Below are 18,640 nucleotides of genomic sequence, written 5' to 3' on the forward strand. Positions count from 1 at the left end.
CCAATAAACTTCCCAGTTATACACAGTTTAAAAAAATATTCTTTCTATATTCCAAAAAAGTCACAACATTTATATAGCAGCCAAAAGTTTTTTTTTTGTTGTTGTTGATGACCATGGTGTCCTGGCCAGTTTTCCGCACCTCGACTAATTCCACGGAATACCTGCCACCCCCATAGCAACGGATACCAGGTAGCTTTCGCGCACTTGTGGCTCATAAAAAATTTCTGGATCCCACTCCATATATTGTCAACGTTGTCTTTTAGTCTTTCATGCAAATTTGTTCAAAGAAGTGCAGTGTATGAAAAAGAAGACCTAGTAAGTTTGACAACGAAATCATAGAATGATCTTTAATGAATTTGTATCTGTAAGTGTAGGAAAGAAACATGCAAAGAATTTGCAGTACCCCACAAATTTCTATTTGTTCGAGTATGTAAATAAATTGCAAATACGATCCTGAAATTTGTGGAACCTTCAAGTAAAAAAATAAACTTATATTAGCAATTGATTTAGCTGATTCTGCCTCATTATTAGTTCACTTGACACAATACACATTTCAAAACAATAAAATGCATGGCACTGTAAGGCATTTTTCATAATTTTCATAATATAGAACGTTATAATTATTTTTACTTTATTACCAAAAAGTTAGGCTAAAAGTAGAAAATTTTAGTTGAAAGATTCAGTCTTTCAAAGATTTCTTAACTGGGGAATGGCTTGATTTTCAAAGAATTTGTGGGCTATGATCAGTTTGCACTGGAAGAAATAATTACCAAAATTTTACGCTAAAAGTAGAAATTTAAGTTAAGCTGTTGATGCAAGCATGTCATTGTAAATTTAATGTAAGCTACACAAATGTTTTTCCTTTTACCCTGGATTAGATTATTAAGCTAATTCCTAAAATACCATATTTTGTAATTTGAGGATGACATTTCTTGATATAAAGAATCCATGGCAGAAGATATGATGCTAGAGTACTGCCTGTCCCATTTATAACCATTGCTTATAATTTTTTTTAAAAATGACTGTGGGCAGCTTTTGCGCACCTCGATTAATTTCACGGGATACCTACTAGGATAACTGTGTCCACCAAGGCTAGGGTAGATGAGAAGAATCACGTAGGTGTTTTTGTCTCCATTGAGTTTTGAACTTGAGACCTCAGAGTTCTCAACAAGTTCATTGACCAATATTTTCCTCCTCATATACTACTACTACTATTAACAACTTCCTGCATTTCTCCCCTTCAATTATTTAGCAACCCAACTCCAAACTTCCTGCCATGTTGCTCCATTGTAGGACCAGTGCATCCAGCTAAGCACTTTGTGCCATAGTCCCCTTGTGACTCCACATTCAAAGAACAGATGGTCATTAGTTTCAGGCATAGTTGGACAAAATACACACTTGTTATATATCCACTGTCATTCTCCATTGCAGTAGTTTGTCTTTGGTTCGTACCTTTTCATGTAATATCAGCCACCAGTATGAACATATGTTTAGGTTCAGTCATATTATAACATGTTATGTTCCTCCACACTATATTACTGATGTATCCCCTCAGTTTTTTTATAAGTTCTAGTGATCTGAAATTTACCCTTATGAAGTCTGAACAATCTCTGATCTCTTGTTGTCCCCAATATTTCCTCATGTTAAGAATCTTCCTTAACCATCCAAGAAGCTGGACAAGGAATTTTCATGTTGTCTAATCTTTGCTTCTTTATGTAATATGTATGAACTCAGGTAATCCATAACTTCCGTTTATTCTGGCTTAGCGCCCACAAAAGTTTACATAAAGCAGCCTGGTTCCACACTTTCATTTGTATGACGTTGAGACCACCAACTCCTTTTGGCAAACAAATCTTTTCCCATGCAACTAGTGCTCTTTTTGTAATCACAGGTGACCCTGTCCATAGGTAACTGCTTCAATCATTTTAATCACCTTCTGAGGGATTTGGAATAATTGCGACCAGTAGGCCTGCACTCCAAAATAGAACAGCTCTAATTAGTTGAAGTCTTCCTCCCATAAGATAATCCCCTAGCCATCCAGTTTGTAACTCGAGCTGTTATCTTCTCAACCGAAGGCTTACATTGCATTACTGTAAGTCTTTTGGAAGATATATAGTCGCACCCCTAAATATTTGAATGGTAGGCCTCCTTTCTCAAATCGTAGTACATTAAGTATATCTTGCATAGTTTCCTGTTGGATCCCTCCAAAATACATTTGAGTTTTTTTTCACGTAGACTTTCAGCAATGAAGCTGCTGAAAACATGTGAAACTTTTCTAGTTGTAGCTGCATTGACTTCACATAGTGAAACATAATTTTCAATGCAAAATTCATGAACTGAACTTTCTCTTAGCTAATAATCAGGTTGTCTCAGTGTCGTCAACTCACCTGCCGTCCTGGAGCTGGACACACCATGTAGAATCTTATTTCCTATAAGAGATTTTATCAAACGTATCATAAAATCATACATATGAATGTAAAAGAGAAAATTTGGCTCCGTGAAAAAGCTAGCACTTCTCTTTCAACCCAACTCAAACAGCTGATGCTCAAAAAACAGAGCTCCATTGAAAATGTATGGCTATTAGATAGAAAAAAAAAGTGTAATACCATTGAACGTAAGGCGAAAATTTAGAGTCAGTATGTCAAGGACTTGCAAACAATCAACAAAACTGACCAATATTGTTTTGCTATATCAAAATTTCAATGTATTAAGAAAGTTGTTCCACAACCCCTTGTAAGCTGTCCCAGAAAACTAAATTCTACCTGAAGAATGGAGATCTTGAGCAAATGAAACAGTTAGATCTAATAAGATATTTTTATTATGAACTTAGTGTCAAATACAAAGATTCAATAGCACAATAAGCCTCAATCTGCTAAAAATTATTAAGGTAAACAAACAAGAAAAAGTCAAAAAGAGAAACGTTTCACAATTAAGGACCTTGATGCTACTACTGACAAAGTAGAGGTACGGTTGGAAAACTATACATCTACAATTTTCCCTCTCTTTTTATCGGTCATATGAGCTGAGGGTTCACCTAGTTAAGGATCACACTATCTGCTATATCAGTCTACAGAAAGCTAAGCCGTCTCAAGCAACGTCGTAGAATCTCTAAAGCCTATCGGCTTCAAAACCCAAGTCTAAGGCAATCACTAGCCTACACCTAGGCTAAGGCCAATAACAAGCTACCAATAACAACAACAACAACAATACAAAAACTATGAGGCAAGACAAAATTACACAACAATACTAGGCATGCTTGAGCACTCGATAAAATACCCGAAACACGCCTAAGGCATGAAGTCTAATAAGTAAACAAGATTCAACTACAAACCCAACCCAATTCTAGCTATTCAACCTGAACTCACATTTACAAGCTCAATCTAAAGACCGGTAAGTCATAGCCTACCTCAATGTAAACAGCGTGCGCTGTAAATTTACAATTTCAGAGCTTTGCTCTTTCGAACTACCTTCGATCGGTGTTATACTACCAATAATACGATCACAACGTCAATATATATGTTTAGACACCAAATTCGTAACAATTGGATACGGGCTCAAAATTGAGTCAAAAATGGAATTGTGGAATCCGCATCGGAAATCCTGAAATTCACTCTGTCAATGGATCCTAATTAGCTTACTGCACTTGTGCCCCAAAATGTGCACAATTCAAGCTCGGAAACAGAACTTGCAAGGAAACGTAATAAAAACGACATTAAAGAGACTTGGACAGTCCTTAAGGACAAGAAATATAAATCAAAAGATGATTCACGACTATCTTTATTTAAAAGACCAGTCAAAATACTCATTGCGATTGAGACCCTCTAGATAAAATGACCACCTCGATCGTGGAGGTCAAACTTTGCGATTGCGCTTACAAAAAATGGTCAACCTTATGAAATGTCCATCACGATCGCAGACTAGAGGCCACGCAACCCAGAGGTCAGGTGCAGTCCCCACCGCAATCGCGGAGGTTTCATCGCGATTGTGATGAAGGATTTTACTGGCACCAGATGTTGATGCATCAGCTAGAACTCAAGTTCACAAATTCCTTGATGGGGTGCTTGAGATTCATTCGGAATCTCATGCACATAAATGAACTATGATGCCCCACTAAATTCGACATTCCAAACTCAAAGGAGATGTCGAAACTTCCAACCGAGATCTTATCAATGAAAAGTGGTCCCACACCCAATTACCTCCATTTCAATTCAAATTCCACTAGGTAGTTCAGAATGAGCTCGAAAGCCTCAGGATTCGCTCCAAAGGTTCTTCTAACCAAACTCGATGTTTAAGAGCTAACACGGCTGTCATAATTGTATTTTGAGGTAGTCGACTTAATGTTTTGACCGAAGTCAACCATTAAAGTTTCAAAAGCTCCAAAACACTGAAACATGCACAAAAACCAAACGAACGACCATGTGACCAAACTGTCAATCTCAACAAGACATAAATGACTTGGGGTGGCTATAAAAACTCTCTAAACACCGAAAAAGATGAAATAAAGAGAAAATAACCTGGAGGGTTATTACATTGTAGTTGATTGAGTTTGGGGTCTTGTGTTAATTGATAATTAATGAACGACATCGATAAAGGTTCTGCATATATTAGATTAAAATCTATATTTGGTTGATATGATTGAATGTTCTTAATTGTTTTAGTAAAAAGTATAAATTAAATCATATTTTATGTTTTCCTAAAAACCATAAAAATGAAACCGTAAAAAAAAAATACTTCCTTTCCTAATTTACGTGACACTTTTCATTTTTTTGAGAGTTAAATAATTTAAGTTTGACGAAAAATTTACGTGTGAAGAAGGCGACGTGCAGTTATAGTAGTTATCATGTGGTCATGCGTAAAGTAGATAAAAGTAAATAATAAGATGGAGGACAAGTTGTAATGCCGAGCCATTTTTTTTTTGCAGATGCAAGAAGCTTAGAGAAAAATGTGGTAAGAGCAAATAAAATAAAATTTTGATATTTCAATTGTTTTCCATTTAGCTATATATAGTTTTTAAAGGCATGTAAAAGGGGGATTTCAATATTTGATGTGTTAGTTGTCCTATTTATCTGCCAATATTATAGCATCTAGAATTTGTATTGTGATAGCTAGAGCTGTCAAAAAGGGTCGGTCCAGCCCCATCAGACCCAAGCCTCGAGGGCCAAGGAATTTGAAGGGCTAGGGCGGGCCGACCCTTCATTTGATAGGGCCTGAAAATGCTCAACTCAACCCAACCCTAGAAGGGCCGAGGGCTGGGGCGGGATAGCCCTTATGCTTTTTTTTTTAATTTTTTTTTCTTTTCAAACTTATAATTCTATAACATCAAAAAATCAAAAGATTTTCAAATCAATTATGACAAACAATGATGTTGTTTCAATAACACTAACAAAAATCTAGTGTAATTAGCATGTATCTCGCATACTGATTATGCGAGTGAGATAAGAGAGTGACAAGCAAGATAGGAGGGAGGCGAGGGCGCGAGATTTGTATATGTATCCTAGATACATGCAAATCTACTTGGATAGAGTGTATCTAGAACAAATTAACTCAATTTTGAGTCCATATATTTTGAGATACTATCTAGGTACGAAGATTTATAATATTACAACATAGCGTGTATTCAAATAATTAGATTATATACTACTGAAATTATTGTAAATTACTCTTAAATAAAAAGTTTTGGCCCATGGGCCGACCCGGCCCAACCCCGATCAAGCCTCAAGGGCCAAGGGCTTATATGGGCCGGGCTCATAAGCCCTAATTTTAAATGGGCTTGAAAAATTCTATCCCAACCCTACTCCAATAACGGTTAGGGTTGGGCCGGCCCCATGGGCTAAACCCATTTTGATGGCTCTAGTGATAGCAATATTATAATATCTTGAATATTGCTAGAATAAAAGAATGCTCAGATTTACTAGCTTATATGAGATTATTAAGGAAACAAACAATTGTTAAACTATTTACTAATCACCTTTAAATTGTCAATCACAATGTCTTTTAATTATGTCCTTTCTTTATTCCTAACTTTTCTCTTTGACTAAAATTAAAATAAAAAGTGAGTATAAGAGAGACCAATCATATCTTAACCATACACTTGACATGCATATCACTCTATCGCGATAAAAATGACAATGCTAATTTCTCCTTGTAATAACTAAAATCATTACACTTTTCACTAAATATCTTTAAAAATCAACATATAAACTTCCTCAGTCTTATTTTATAAGGCATTGTTTGATTGAATACCGCTCTTGATGTTTACTTGATTTAAATATTTATATTATTACTAAAAATATTAAAATAATTATTGATTATTTAATTTGATGGAAAAAACATTACATTATATGAATATACTTAAAAGTTATAATCAACTACCGACAAAATAATAATATTTTAGTAAAATATAATAACATTTGGGACGTCCCAGTTAAAAGAAATAAAAAGTTGATTATAACTTGGAACAAATAAACAATACTTATATTGATTGCAGACAAAATTAGGCTTTGTATGGAACAATAGTGACAAAAAGACTAGCAACCAATAATATATTGATCATCAGTATATCATTGTGTATAGAGACATGGAGGGGGATAAATATTTATTAATCCTTAATCAAATTTCTTAAATTCGAGCTTCGGAAATGGAGTCACCTTTGGTGGCACAAATCATGAGTTGCAGGGTGACAAGGCAGGCAAGGGAAAATATAACACGAAAAGCTAGATTCATCTGAACCTAGTAATTTTATTGTGGAGTTTTATGTGTAAAAAGATCACTAAAATCACAATAAATAATAACCCTGGACTCATACTTTTAATTTACAAATAAAATAGGTTCAATATTAAGAATTTTAAAAATTGAACCAACAAAACATAAATCCTAGATCCATCTCTAAAGTTAGATATCTGACACCTGATGAGAAAAAAAGACTAGCACAATCTACAGAAATAGCATAAGAAAAATATAACTACATTGCAAATTCAGATATTGAGAAAATTGGACGCTCACACTTGAAAGATTTATCATATTTTTAGAGAGTTGAAAAAAATGGTATCAGTCAGTTAACAAGTACAACACTCTATTGAGGTGTATTTATGGAACAAAATATTCAATCGGCACTTTAAAATATGATAATTCATCCTTTAAATCATACTCTTGAAATGTGATGGAAGAAATTAAAGTGGTTACTATTACTATAAATTATTAAAAAAAACTAAGAAGGAAGAGTAGCCAAATAATGTTGTTTTAGTTATTGCATTAATTTTTAACATAATTAGTTGTTACTTTTAGAATGAATTTGAAATAAATTTACTTGCTAAATTATTTTTTAATAGATCATGCAATATTGAGAAGACATTATATAAAGGAAAAAATGTTACCATCAGAAAACACACGTGCATTAGAAGAGAAAATTGATCAAAAAGTACGATATTTGCAATCATTCATCTAGCCTTTTGAGATATGTGATAATGTCGAATTTCTGCATTTATGTTTAAAAATAATAAAACGATCTTTAAGTTATTTCTATTATTCGGATATTAGTTGAGAATCTATATATATATATATATATATATATAAAGCTGGATATTAGACATGCTGATGTGGCGCTCTCTGAGGCCAAGAAACCTATTTGTCTATTTTCTTTTTCTTTTTTGAATATTTTTTATATATTATTCCTATCAGATAATTTTTTTCTCCATCTAATTAAACACCTAATGATAAAAGTAACTACATCAATTCTCCTCTCTCAATTAGCCTTCTCTCAAACCCAAACATTTAGCTGATTAATTTGATAAACGTCTACCCTTTCATTTTCGATTAATAATGATTATTGTATTTAATTGTAATATGAAATTATCCGTTTTTAAAAAAGTAGTATTTAATTGTTTGTATACATTTTGGAAATAAAAAATTTGCAAGGTCTCTATTCAAAATTGAAATTCACAGCAATCTATATTTATATATATATATATAAAGCTAGATAAAAAAGAAGTGATGTGGCACCTCTCAATGGCCAAGGATCCTATTTATTTTTTTTTGTGATTTTTTTACATTTTTTCTATTTTTTAAAATTATTGTATTTTATAAAATCACTTCTTTAATTCATACATCTTCAATTACATAAAACCTCTTAATTAATTTAATAATATTTATAACTCCTAACCTTTCATATTCATAACCTTCAAATTATTTAATATATAAATTTATAACTCTTCAAAATCACACTTATAAAAACCTATTTGAGACATATGTGATAGTTATTTTATTTTCATTTTTCTTATTTTTCATCTTTTGTCGCTTTGGTTGGTTAATTTTTTGTCTTGATATGATTTTGCAGGACAGAGATCTATAATGAAGAATATTAGACATTCTTGCATAGTTTGATTTTATAAGGTAAAATGATTTGACATGCATAATATAACTATCACTTTTTTCTATTGTAATTATGTTTTAATTATTTTTTTGGATTCTTGATTATACGAATCAAGATTATTATTTTTTTAGAAAAAATGATTTGATTTTTTCTCTTTGTAGTTTCTAGAGAATATTAATGTTAGACATTCTTGCATAGTTTGATAATGATTTGACATGTTTAATATAATTATCACATTTTTATTGCAATTATACATTTAATATTACTTCTTTGGGATTCTTGATGAAACAAATAATGATTTTTTTTTTTAGAAAAAATGATTTGATATTTCTCTTTTGCTTCTCTTTGTAGTGTTTGGAGATTTTTTTTGTTGTTGCTTATTTTGTAGTTTCTAGAGAATCTGATTATTTTTACTTTCTTCCTTTCTTTATAGTTTTTGGAGAATTGAATTATATTATGTTGATAATAGGTTCCTTCTTTCTTCTTTAACTCATAACTAAATATTCTTTAAAGTTTTTACTTGATTAGTTAACTTTATTTTTTTGTTGTTATTGTAAAGTTAACTTACCGGATTTTCAGGTCTGGATATTTTTGAAAATAAATGTAGAAAAAGGAGTTAACATATCCATATATGCTACTCAAGAAAGTATGTAGATACAATTTTATAGTTATGTGGATCAAGTTTTTATTTATTATAATGAATAGAACATGGAAATATAAAGTGAATTAATTTTAAAAATATAGTTTAATTCATAGAAAAAAAGATGATAATTAACATGTTGAGTAAAGAAGAAAGAAACGGTAAATATAAAAAACTCTAATTATATCTTATTTATGAAATTTTATAATGAACAAATGAAAAGACAATTTAAATAAATGAAAAGAGACTAATGGCTAAATTAAAAATGATAATTAACATGTTGAGTAAAGAAGAAAGAAACGGTAAATATTAATCTCAATAAATTCATCAAATCTTGAGCATATAAATATACTACTAAGAAGAAGGTTATGCAAATTATGAGGTAAATGTCTTTGTGATTGTTGGGTTTTATGAGTATGTAATTGTTATATTATATATGTCTAATATTTAAATAGTGAAGTACTGCAAGATTGTGTTATATGTAATTCTTTTTTCTATAGATAATATTATTTTAAAATGATGTGTCGATTTTTTTGGTAAAAAACTGTTGATTCTTAAAAGTATATATCTATCTAATATAATAATTATTGACACTAAAACGGTGAGGTGTTGTCTCTCTTTATTTTGACATATTTTGTTTTGTTTTTTCTTCCTACTATTTATTGAACTTATTGTAAAAATAATTATTTAAATAACTTTAATTTTGATTGTCCTTTCATTACTCCAATTACGTTACAAATAAAATCAAAGTTATATTCTTAATCCTCTTAATTACTAAGTATAACTTTTCATTCTTAGGAATTTATTGTATATTGAATGTAATATTTATTTGAATATAGGCCAAGCAAAACTAGAAAAATTGGAAAATTGTACCTATCATTTTTTTCAATCTTTTTTGTATAGTTAATTCTCTCTTTTGTTCTCTTTTTTATATTTAATTTCAAATGTATTTTTTTCTTACCTTCTTGTGTCTTCTAATTTCAAATTTTTATTTATTTATTAGTGATCTTGATTGACAATTTTTTAGGTTGGTGAACAAATGAAAATTAAAAAATAAATAGTAATGAAGTTAACAAAGAAGAGGAAGAAGTAGGAACTAAAAATTATTGATGTGAAAAACTAAGTAACTCCAATTAAAGAGTATATACCTTGTAGACAACATAAAATAATAATTGTAACAAAATATTGGTATATTTTATCCCTTCGTTTTATGCTATTTCTTCTTATTTTCCTCTTTTAGTCTTTTAAATCTAATTTTATTTAAAAAGATGAAAAATGTGAATCTTATGAAGCATAAATGTTGAGATATCATACTAAAAATATTTTTAAGAATTTCATTCAAAAAGACAAAAAATGTGAATATTATGAAGCATAAATGTTGAGATATCATACTAAAAATATTTTTAAGAAGCAAACCATGTAAAAAGAAAAAATAGTGATCATATCTCAGCTCAAGTTCACAGAAATGTAGAGAAATCATTCTAAAAATTATAATTTAGAAAAGGGTCACAAAAAAAGGAAAAAATATCACATCTCAAATTAAAAATCCACTAATCTTAACATTACAGTCTTTTTCCCATTAAATTTATTTTTAATATTTAGCTTTTGCTAGTTTAGATATATTGATTTCTTTTATACGTTTCATATTTAATTTAAATATTTTTCATAATTTTCTTCTATGAAATTTGTGTGATTAGTAAAACTCAATTCCCTTTTATTAAAGTACTTAATGATATGAATATACAATTTTATTTTTATTTTTGTTTTTTATGACCGCGCTAAGCGCATTCAAGTACACTAGTTAATGATAAAGCTTAATAAAGTCATCATGTGGGTAATTACCTAATATATATATATATATATAACTCAAAATTCCTCTAGTTTTTGGTTGCCACTATGTGCGTATTATTTTGTTTCAAAGTAACTGAAGACCAAATTATAAAATTATATATACCGTAACCCTTTGTAGTTTAATTCAATGATCTCTAATTTTAGCATCTACCGTTTTAGCCTAAAAAAACTTCGTACCAAAAGTTAGAAACTATAGCTTCTATATATAATAAATAATTAATATATAATATATTGACTAAGAAAAAATAAACATCTAACAAAGTGAAAAGCAATGTAAATTGGCTTATCAAAATAAAAAAATTAAAGAAAAAGAAAGTGCTTCACTTTATTTGATAGCTAATTTCAATTTTGTACAATTTATGAGTAGATAATAAGTGGATATTATAATATCATCCATCATTCAACCCATTTTTATTCACATAAAGTACCGACGAGTCGAATATTTTATCCATTCACATCCAACCCATTGTCAACTCATTCATATGCGATCTAATTCGTCTGTTAGCTAGGACAAGTCATGCCACATGAATAACACCATAGTTACTCATGGAGAAGTTGACAATGTTGGTTTAGAAAGTTTTGGATTTTCTATCTTTATCACACTTGGAATCTCAGGATTTGAAACAACTGGTAATTTAGGCTTTGTAAAAGTTGGGATCTCAGGCTTTGGGGTAGTTGGTAGCTCACGCTTTGGAACACTTGGTATTTCATGCATAGAGACACTACGAGTCTCGAGCTCTGGGGTTGTTGGAATCTCAAGTTTGGAGGAATTAGAGGTCTCAGGTTTTGAGAAACTAACAGTCTCGAAATTTGGAGAACTTGGGATCTCAGACTTAGGCGAACTTGGCGTCTCAGGATTTGGGGAATTCGGTGTCTTAGGCTTTTGGGAACTATGAGTTTCAGGTTTTGGAAAACTTGGGGTCTTAGAATTTGAGAAACTTGGGGTATCAGACTTTGGGAAACTAGGTGTATTGGGCTTTGGGGAACTTGGGGTCTCAGGCTTTGGGAAATTTGGAGTTTCGGTCTTTGGGGAACTTGGATTCTCGGTCTTTGGGGAACTTGGATTCTCGGGCTTTGAGGAACTAGGAGTCTCGAACTTTGGAGAACTTGGCGTTTCGGGCTTTGGCGAACTTGGTGTCTTGGGCTTTGAAAAGCTAGGAGTCTTAGGCTTAAAAGAGCTAGGGGTCTCGGGCTTTGAGAAACTTAGAGTCTCAAATTTTGAAGAACTTGGGATCTCGGGCTTTGAGAAAGTAGGAGTCTTGGGCGTTGAGAAACTTGGATTCTTGGGCTTTGGAGAACTTGGGGTCTCAGGTTTTAAAAAAGTAGGAGCCTCAGGATTTAGAGAACTTGGAGTCTCGGGTTTTGAGAAGTTAGGAGTCTCAGGCTTAGAGGAACTTGGCGTCTCGGGCTTTGAGAAACTAGGAGTTTCGGGCTTTGAGAAACTAAGGGTCTTTGGCTTTGGAGAACTTGGAGTCTTAGGATTTGGAGAACTAGGGGTCTCGGGCTTTGGGGAACTTGGAGTCTCGGGTTTTGAGAAACTAGGAGTCTCGGGCATTGAGAAACTAGGGGTCTCGGGCTTTGGGGAACTTGGGGTCTCGGGCTTTGGAGAACTTGGAGTCTTAGGCTTTGAGAAACTAGGAGTCTCGGGTTTTGAGAAACTTGACTTCTCGGGCGTTGGAGAACTTGGAGCCTCGGGCTTCGAGGAACTTGGGGTCTTAGGCTTTGAGAAACTTGGAGTCTCGGGCCTTGAGAAACTTGGGGTCTCAGGCTTTGAAAAACTAGGAGTCTCGGGCTTTGAGACGCTAGGATATTTGGGTTTTGAAAAGCTTGGGGTCATAGGCTTAGGGGAACTTGGGGTCTCGGGATTTGGAGAATTTGGGATTTCAGGCTTTGAGAAAGTAGGGGTCTCAGACTTTGGGGAACTCAGAGTCTCAGGCTTTGAAAAAGTTGGAGTCTCAGGTTTTGAAAAACTAGGAGTCTCAGGTTTTGGGGAACTTGGAATCTCAGGCTTTGAAGAACTAGGAGTTTCAGACTTGGAGAAGCTAGGGGTCTCGGGCTTTGAGAAACTAGGGGTCTCAAGCTTTGAAGAACTTGGGGTCTCGAGCTTTGGAGAACTTGGGATTTCAGGCTTTTGGAAAGTTGGGGTCTCAGACTTTGAGGAACTCGGAGTCTCAGGATTTGAGAAAGTTGGTGTCTCGGGTTTAGAGAAACTAGGGGTTTCAGGCTTTGAAAAACTAGGGGCCTCGATCTTTGGAAAGTTAGGAGCCTCGGGCTTTGGAGAACTAGGAGTCTCAGGTTTTGAGAAAGTTGGAGTCTTAGATTTTGAGAAACTAGGGGTCTTTGGTTTTGAAAAACTTGGGATCTCGGGCTTTGAGAAAGTAGGAGTTTCGGGTTTTGAGAAAGTAGGGGTTTCGGGGTTTGGAGAAGTAGGAGTCTCAGGCTTTGAGAAACTAGGGGTCTCCGATTTTGAGAAAGTAGAAGTCTTGGGGTTTGAAAAAGTAGGAGTCTCAAGCTTTTGGGAACTAGGGGTCTCGGGCTTTGAGAAACTAGGGGTTTCGGGCTTTGAGAAACTAGGGGTTTTGGGCTTTGAAAAAGTAGGAGTCTCAGGCTTTGAGAAAGAAGGGGTCTCTGATTTTGAGAAAATAGGAGCCTCGGGCTTTGAGAAAGTAGGGGTCTTAGGATTTTGGGAACTGGGGTCTCGGACTTTAAGAAACTAGGGGTTTCATGCATTGAAAAAGTAGGAGGCTCAGGTTTTGAGAAAGTAGGAGTTTCGAGCCTCGGGGAATTAGGGGTCTCGGGCTTTGAAAAACTAAGAGTCTCAGGTTTTGAGAAACTAGGGGTCTCGGGCTTTGAAAAAGTAGGGGTCTCAGGTTTTGAGAAACTAGGAGTTTCGGGTTTTGATAAACTAGGAGTTTCGGGTTTTGAGAAACTAGGAGTTTCGGGATTTGAGAAACTAGGTGTCTCAGGCTTTAAGAAACTAGGAGTTTCGGGTTTTGAGAAACTAGGAGTTTCGGGCTTTGAGAAACTAGGAGTTTCGGGCTTTGAGAAACTAGGGGTCTCAGGTTTTGAGAAACTTGGAGTCTCGTGCTTTGAGAAACTAGGGGTCTCAGATTTTGAGAAAGTAGGAGTCTTGGGATTTGAAAGACTGGGGGAATTGGAGAAACTTGGGGTAGCGGGCTTTGAAAGGCTAGGGGAATTGGAGAAACTGGGGGTAGTGGGCATTGAGAAACTTGGGGTAGTGGGTGTTGAGAAACTAGGAGTTTGTAGAATGCGACGTGCTGTTATAGTAGTAATCATGTATAAAGTAGATAAATGCAAGCAATAAGATGGAGGACAATTTGGAATGCTGAGCCATTTTTCTGCAGATGCAAGAAGCTTAGAGTAACATGTGTTAAGAGCAAATAAAGTTTTGATAATCCAATAGTTTTTCATTTAGCTATATATAGATTTTTACATGCATATAAAAAGGAGGATTTCAACATTTGATACGTTAGTTGACCTATTTATCTGCAAATATTATAGTATTTAGAATTTGTCTTGTAATAGCAATATCATAGTATCTTGAATATCCCTAAAATAAAGGAATACTCAGATTTACTAGCTTATATGAGATTATTAAGGAATCAAACTTTTGTTAAATATTTACTAATCACCTTTAAATTGTTAATTACAATGTATTTTATATCCTTTCATTATTTATTGTTTGTCTCTTTAAATCAAATAAAAATAAAAAGTGGATATAAGAGAAACATCTGCAAATATTATAGTATCTAGAATTTGTCTTGTAATAGCAATATCATAGTATCTTGAATATCCCTAAAATAAAGGAATACTTAGATTTACTAGCTTATATGAGATTATTAAGGAATCAATTTGTTAAATATTTACTAATCACCTTTAAATTGTTAATTACAATGTATTTTATGTCCTTTCTTTATTTGTTGTTTGTCTCTTTAAACCAAATCAAAATAAAAAGTGGATATAAGAGAGACACAATATATCTTAATCAAGTACAGTTTAACTTGACACGCATACCACTCTATCACAATAATGATGACAATGTTGGTTATTCCTTGTACAAAAAAATCATTACACTTTTGTTAAATGTTTATAAAATCAAAATATAAACTCCATCAGTCTTATTTTACAAGGCATTGGTTTGACTGAATATTGCATCTTAATGTTCACTTAATATAAGTATTTATATTACTAGATTCATGCAGAATTCGATAAAGGTGAGGTCTAGGGAAATTCGGGGAAGGATTGGGTAAAATGTATAAGCTTTGGTTAGTCGTTCTATTAGCTATGACGTTGAGGAATTTGTAGGACTTTTTAGAAATGAATTGGGGTGAGTAGAACTCGACGTTATCGAACTTGACATGAACGGGTTGGTCTGGGACGTCAATTTTTGAAGGCGTGTTGAAAAATGGAGACTTTTGGGAGTATTTTTGCATTTTTGTCCCATGCAAGCTTTCATAGTGGGTGACACACTACTTTTGCTGTGTAATTAACTCCCGCTACATCAAGATGTCTCACTATAGCACTTCCACTATAGTGGGATTGAGCAACTTTAGCGGGATTGGTCGCAATTAATGGAGAAAATTCCCCAAAGCCGCTAATTATTTGGAAAGTACGTTTTGGAGAAGAACAAGGGCGACTTAATCAGGGTGAATTTCAGCCATTTTTCATCAAGAACCTTCGTAGATGTAAGTAATCCAATCTTCAACTTCATACTTTGATTGCCTAGGCCATTAAGGTGCTATTAGGGACTCTAGGGAACACTTTGGTTTTGTTCCTAAGATGGGAAGATCTGAGTTACTGAGGATTTTGGGTTGTAAAGCCTTGGGTTAATTGTTAAATGTTTTTGTTGATTTCTCTATTGTTATTCACTCATGTAGCAATGAAATTGGCAGTTTTCGGTGAATTAATGGTGGAGAAGCCCTGGATTGGGTGAGAAGATCATAAGTTTGGCTTGGGGTTGAGATTAAGTTGTAATATGAGTATAATTAGGCCACTGGAGATTGAATCTTGTACCTGTATTGTTAATTGTAGACTAATAACAAGATAGCTAGGATTTGTAACAAGGGAAAGACTCAGGTCCAATAGAGCTTTCAAGGCTTGATTCGAGAAAGGTGATAGTTTATTATTTCCAAGTTATGTAATGTATGCATGATAACTGTTTTTATCGTATTGTTTCTGCAATGCATGGTTAGGAAGATCAAATAAATGTAACCGAAATGATACCTTGTACACCATCACATGCAATGGAGGTGTTTAATTTACTTGTGTTTACAAGTGTTACTGTAGTTCATTATGATTATGATTTTGATTGTGTGTTATGTGACCATTGGTTGGCTTGGGTACCTCGCCAACTACATATATTAAGTTGGATCAGGTACCACGCGTAGTACATGTTACTACATGGTTGGATCGGGTACCAAACCTAGTTTGCCTTGGTACCACGCCTAGTACATGTTTGATTGTGCTCCTGTATGTTATTTCCTTGAATTAACTACATATTGTTTTACTAATCATTTATTAAATGAAAATATATATATTTTACTCTAATGCTATCACTTCCATTTATAGTAATTGAGTTAAATTCAAATCATTTTGTGCTCCATATCTAAGTGTATCCGATCCTTTCAAATTAATATCTATCTATATAAATCAGAGAAGAAAAAAGAAGAAAAGTCCAACACTCTTATGTGTAGGAAAAACAATTATATTTTGTAAGTTTTAAAATTGTTTGAATTAGAAAATTCTTAGTTGTTAGCATTTACTAATTAGGAATGTAACTAAATAAGGGTGAATTATTTACTAAATTAGATATTATCTCTTTGAAATATATGTAGTTTATGGATCCGACCTCATAATGTCAATTTTAGTCAAAATATTTCTTATTTAGGAAAATAATTTAGTGTGATTTAAAAGTTAAGCATATCCACGAAAAGATGTGATAAAAATAATAACAAATGTGTTTTCATACACTAAATATTATTATAAATACCCAAAGGCTAAGAACATTAGATGAATATTACCATTACAATTTAAACATTCTACCTCTCCTACTCGAAACTCTGTGATTATAATTCCTCTTCTCCATTAACTCACATGGCTTCAAAAAGTAACAACCTTAAGCAATTGATCCTAATTCCATCTACCGACTCTGACGACCGTCAACAATCCATCAATGGCGTCAATGATGCCAACAAAGTGTCGAGGCTCCCTCGTTGGATCAAACAAGAAATTCTCGTTCTCATACAGGGAAGAAAAGTGGTTGAAGACCAGATCCATCGAGCCCGAACCAGAGGTATGGAATTGGGTTCAACACATGTTGAAGCGAAGTGGGATTCTGTTTCATCCTACTGTAAAAGACAAGGGGTGAATTGTGGACCGATTCAATGCCAGAAGAGATGGAGTAATCTGGCTGGGGATTTTAAGAAGATTAAAGAGTGGGAGTCTCAGATTAAAGAAGAAAAATAATCCTTTTAGATGATGAGGAATGATTTTAAGAGAGAAAAAAAAATTACCTAGATTTTTTGATAGACAAGTGTTTGATATTCTTGATCATGGAAATGGCAATGAAAAAGGGTTGGATGTGGCTTTTGCGTCAGAAGTTTTGTTTGATAGTGGCAGAAGTGTTGTTGTAGGGGATGATGGGTTGTTTTCAGATGTACCACAAATGAATGAGGATGCTATTCGTATGCTAACTTCAGAGGAACCACATCAGCCACTCTCTCAAGTTTCTCCTACACAAGCAGGTGTAAGACAAACTATCACTCGAGGAGTTGATAAAGGAAGAGGTCAAGAAGGAAGGAAAAGAAAGCGAAACGACTCAAATGATGAAAAAGCAAGGAATGTCCAACATCATTTAGTAAAAGCAAAGAAAGGACCATGTTGACACATTAGTAGTTGTGCTAAACAAGCTTACATGTGCTTTAGAAAGAATTGCAGATAAGTTATAGTGCCTAGTTCATTTAATTACGATGCAAAATATGTTCTTTTAATCTTTCAAAGGCTTAGTGTTGGCAAAAAACAACACATCATGACTATAAAAGAAATAGTTGCTTTTTCTTAATTCTTTTTATACACAAGTATCTCTGTGTTTTGTCACAATTTCTAATTAGTCAGGCTCCTTTGTATAACTCACTACTTGCTTGCTTGCTCGATTTGCAGAAACATTGTATACAAATCATAATATCTCGCTTCTAGTTGTCATTTTATTAGCATGGATTCCTTTAATCTATGGCATACAATATCAAAAGTTTTGTTGAAATGTGTTTTCTCACTCATTTAGGTCATCAAGAAAATTTTAAAAATTGAATATTTTAATTGTGGAAGAAATCATATTTAGTATAATTTTATGTTGTTTTTAAATATATTAAAAACAAAATCTTGCATAAATTTGTTTTTGTTGATGTGCATTACTCACCAACATGTTACTTGACTCACATTGAATATTTTTCTAAACTAATTTTTATGGGAAAAAATCTGAGATAATTTCAAAAAACACTAATGAAAATGATGCGTTTAAACATAGTGGGGAAAGGGAAGACATATCCTACCTTTAGGAAGAACACACACACAATCCAAATCATGACTTAGGAGCAGTTCCATTATGAACAACCTTTGAACACTACCACACTATCAAGAATGTAATCACAACATTAATACAGTTGTTTAAACACTAAAGTTACATATAATAGATACATACCTAAATTGGAGTAAGAATGTGAAATATGGGACTGATGTTTGTGTAATCAGGACACAACCTCCGA

The 18,640-nt window shown here is 33.2% G+C and overlaps 1 protein-coding gene and 1 pseudogene across 1 annotated transcript; one reads left to right on the top strand and one right to left on the bottom strand.

Annotated features, from left to right (window-relative positions):
• Positions 1 to 11,363: 11,363 nt before the first annotated feature.
• On the bottom strand, positions 11,364 to 14,214 carry LOC125829433 (proline-rich extensin-like protein EPR1). Its single transcript, XM_049508651.1, is given in 3 exon segments — positions 11,364 to 13,549; positions 13,588 to 14,151; positions 14,153 to 14,214. Coding segments are annotated over 3 exon segments (2,772 nt in total). The 3' UTR covers positions 11,364 to 11,403.
• Positions 14,215 to 16,973: 2,759 nt separating this feature from the next.
• LOC125829434 (trihelix transcription factor ASR3-like) lies at positions 16,974 to 17,827 on the top strand (annotated as a pseudogene).
• Positions 17,828 to 18,640: the final 813 nt, after the last annotated feature.

This window comes from Solanum verrucosum, unplaced genomic scaffold (genome assembly GCF_900185275.1).
Source record: "Solanum verrucosum unplaced genomic scaffold, falcon-dt-bn FXZP01000052.1, whole genome shotgun sequence".
Classification (NCBI taxonomy): domain Eukaryota; kingdom Viridiplantae; phylum Streptophyta; class Magnoliopsida; order Solanales; family Solanaceae; genus Solanum; species Solanum verrucosum.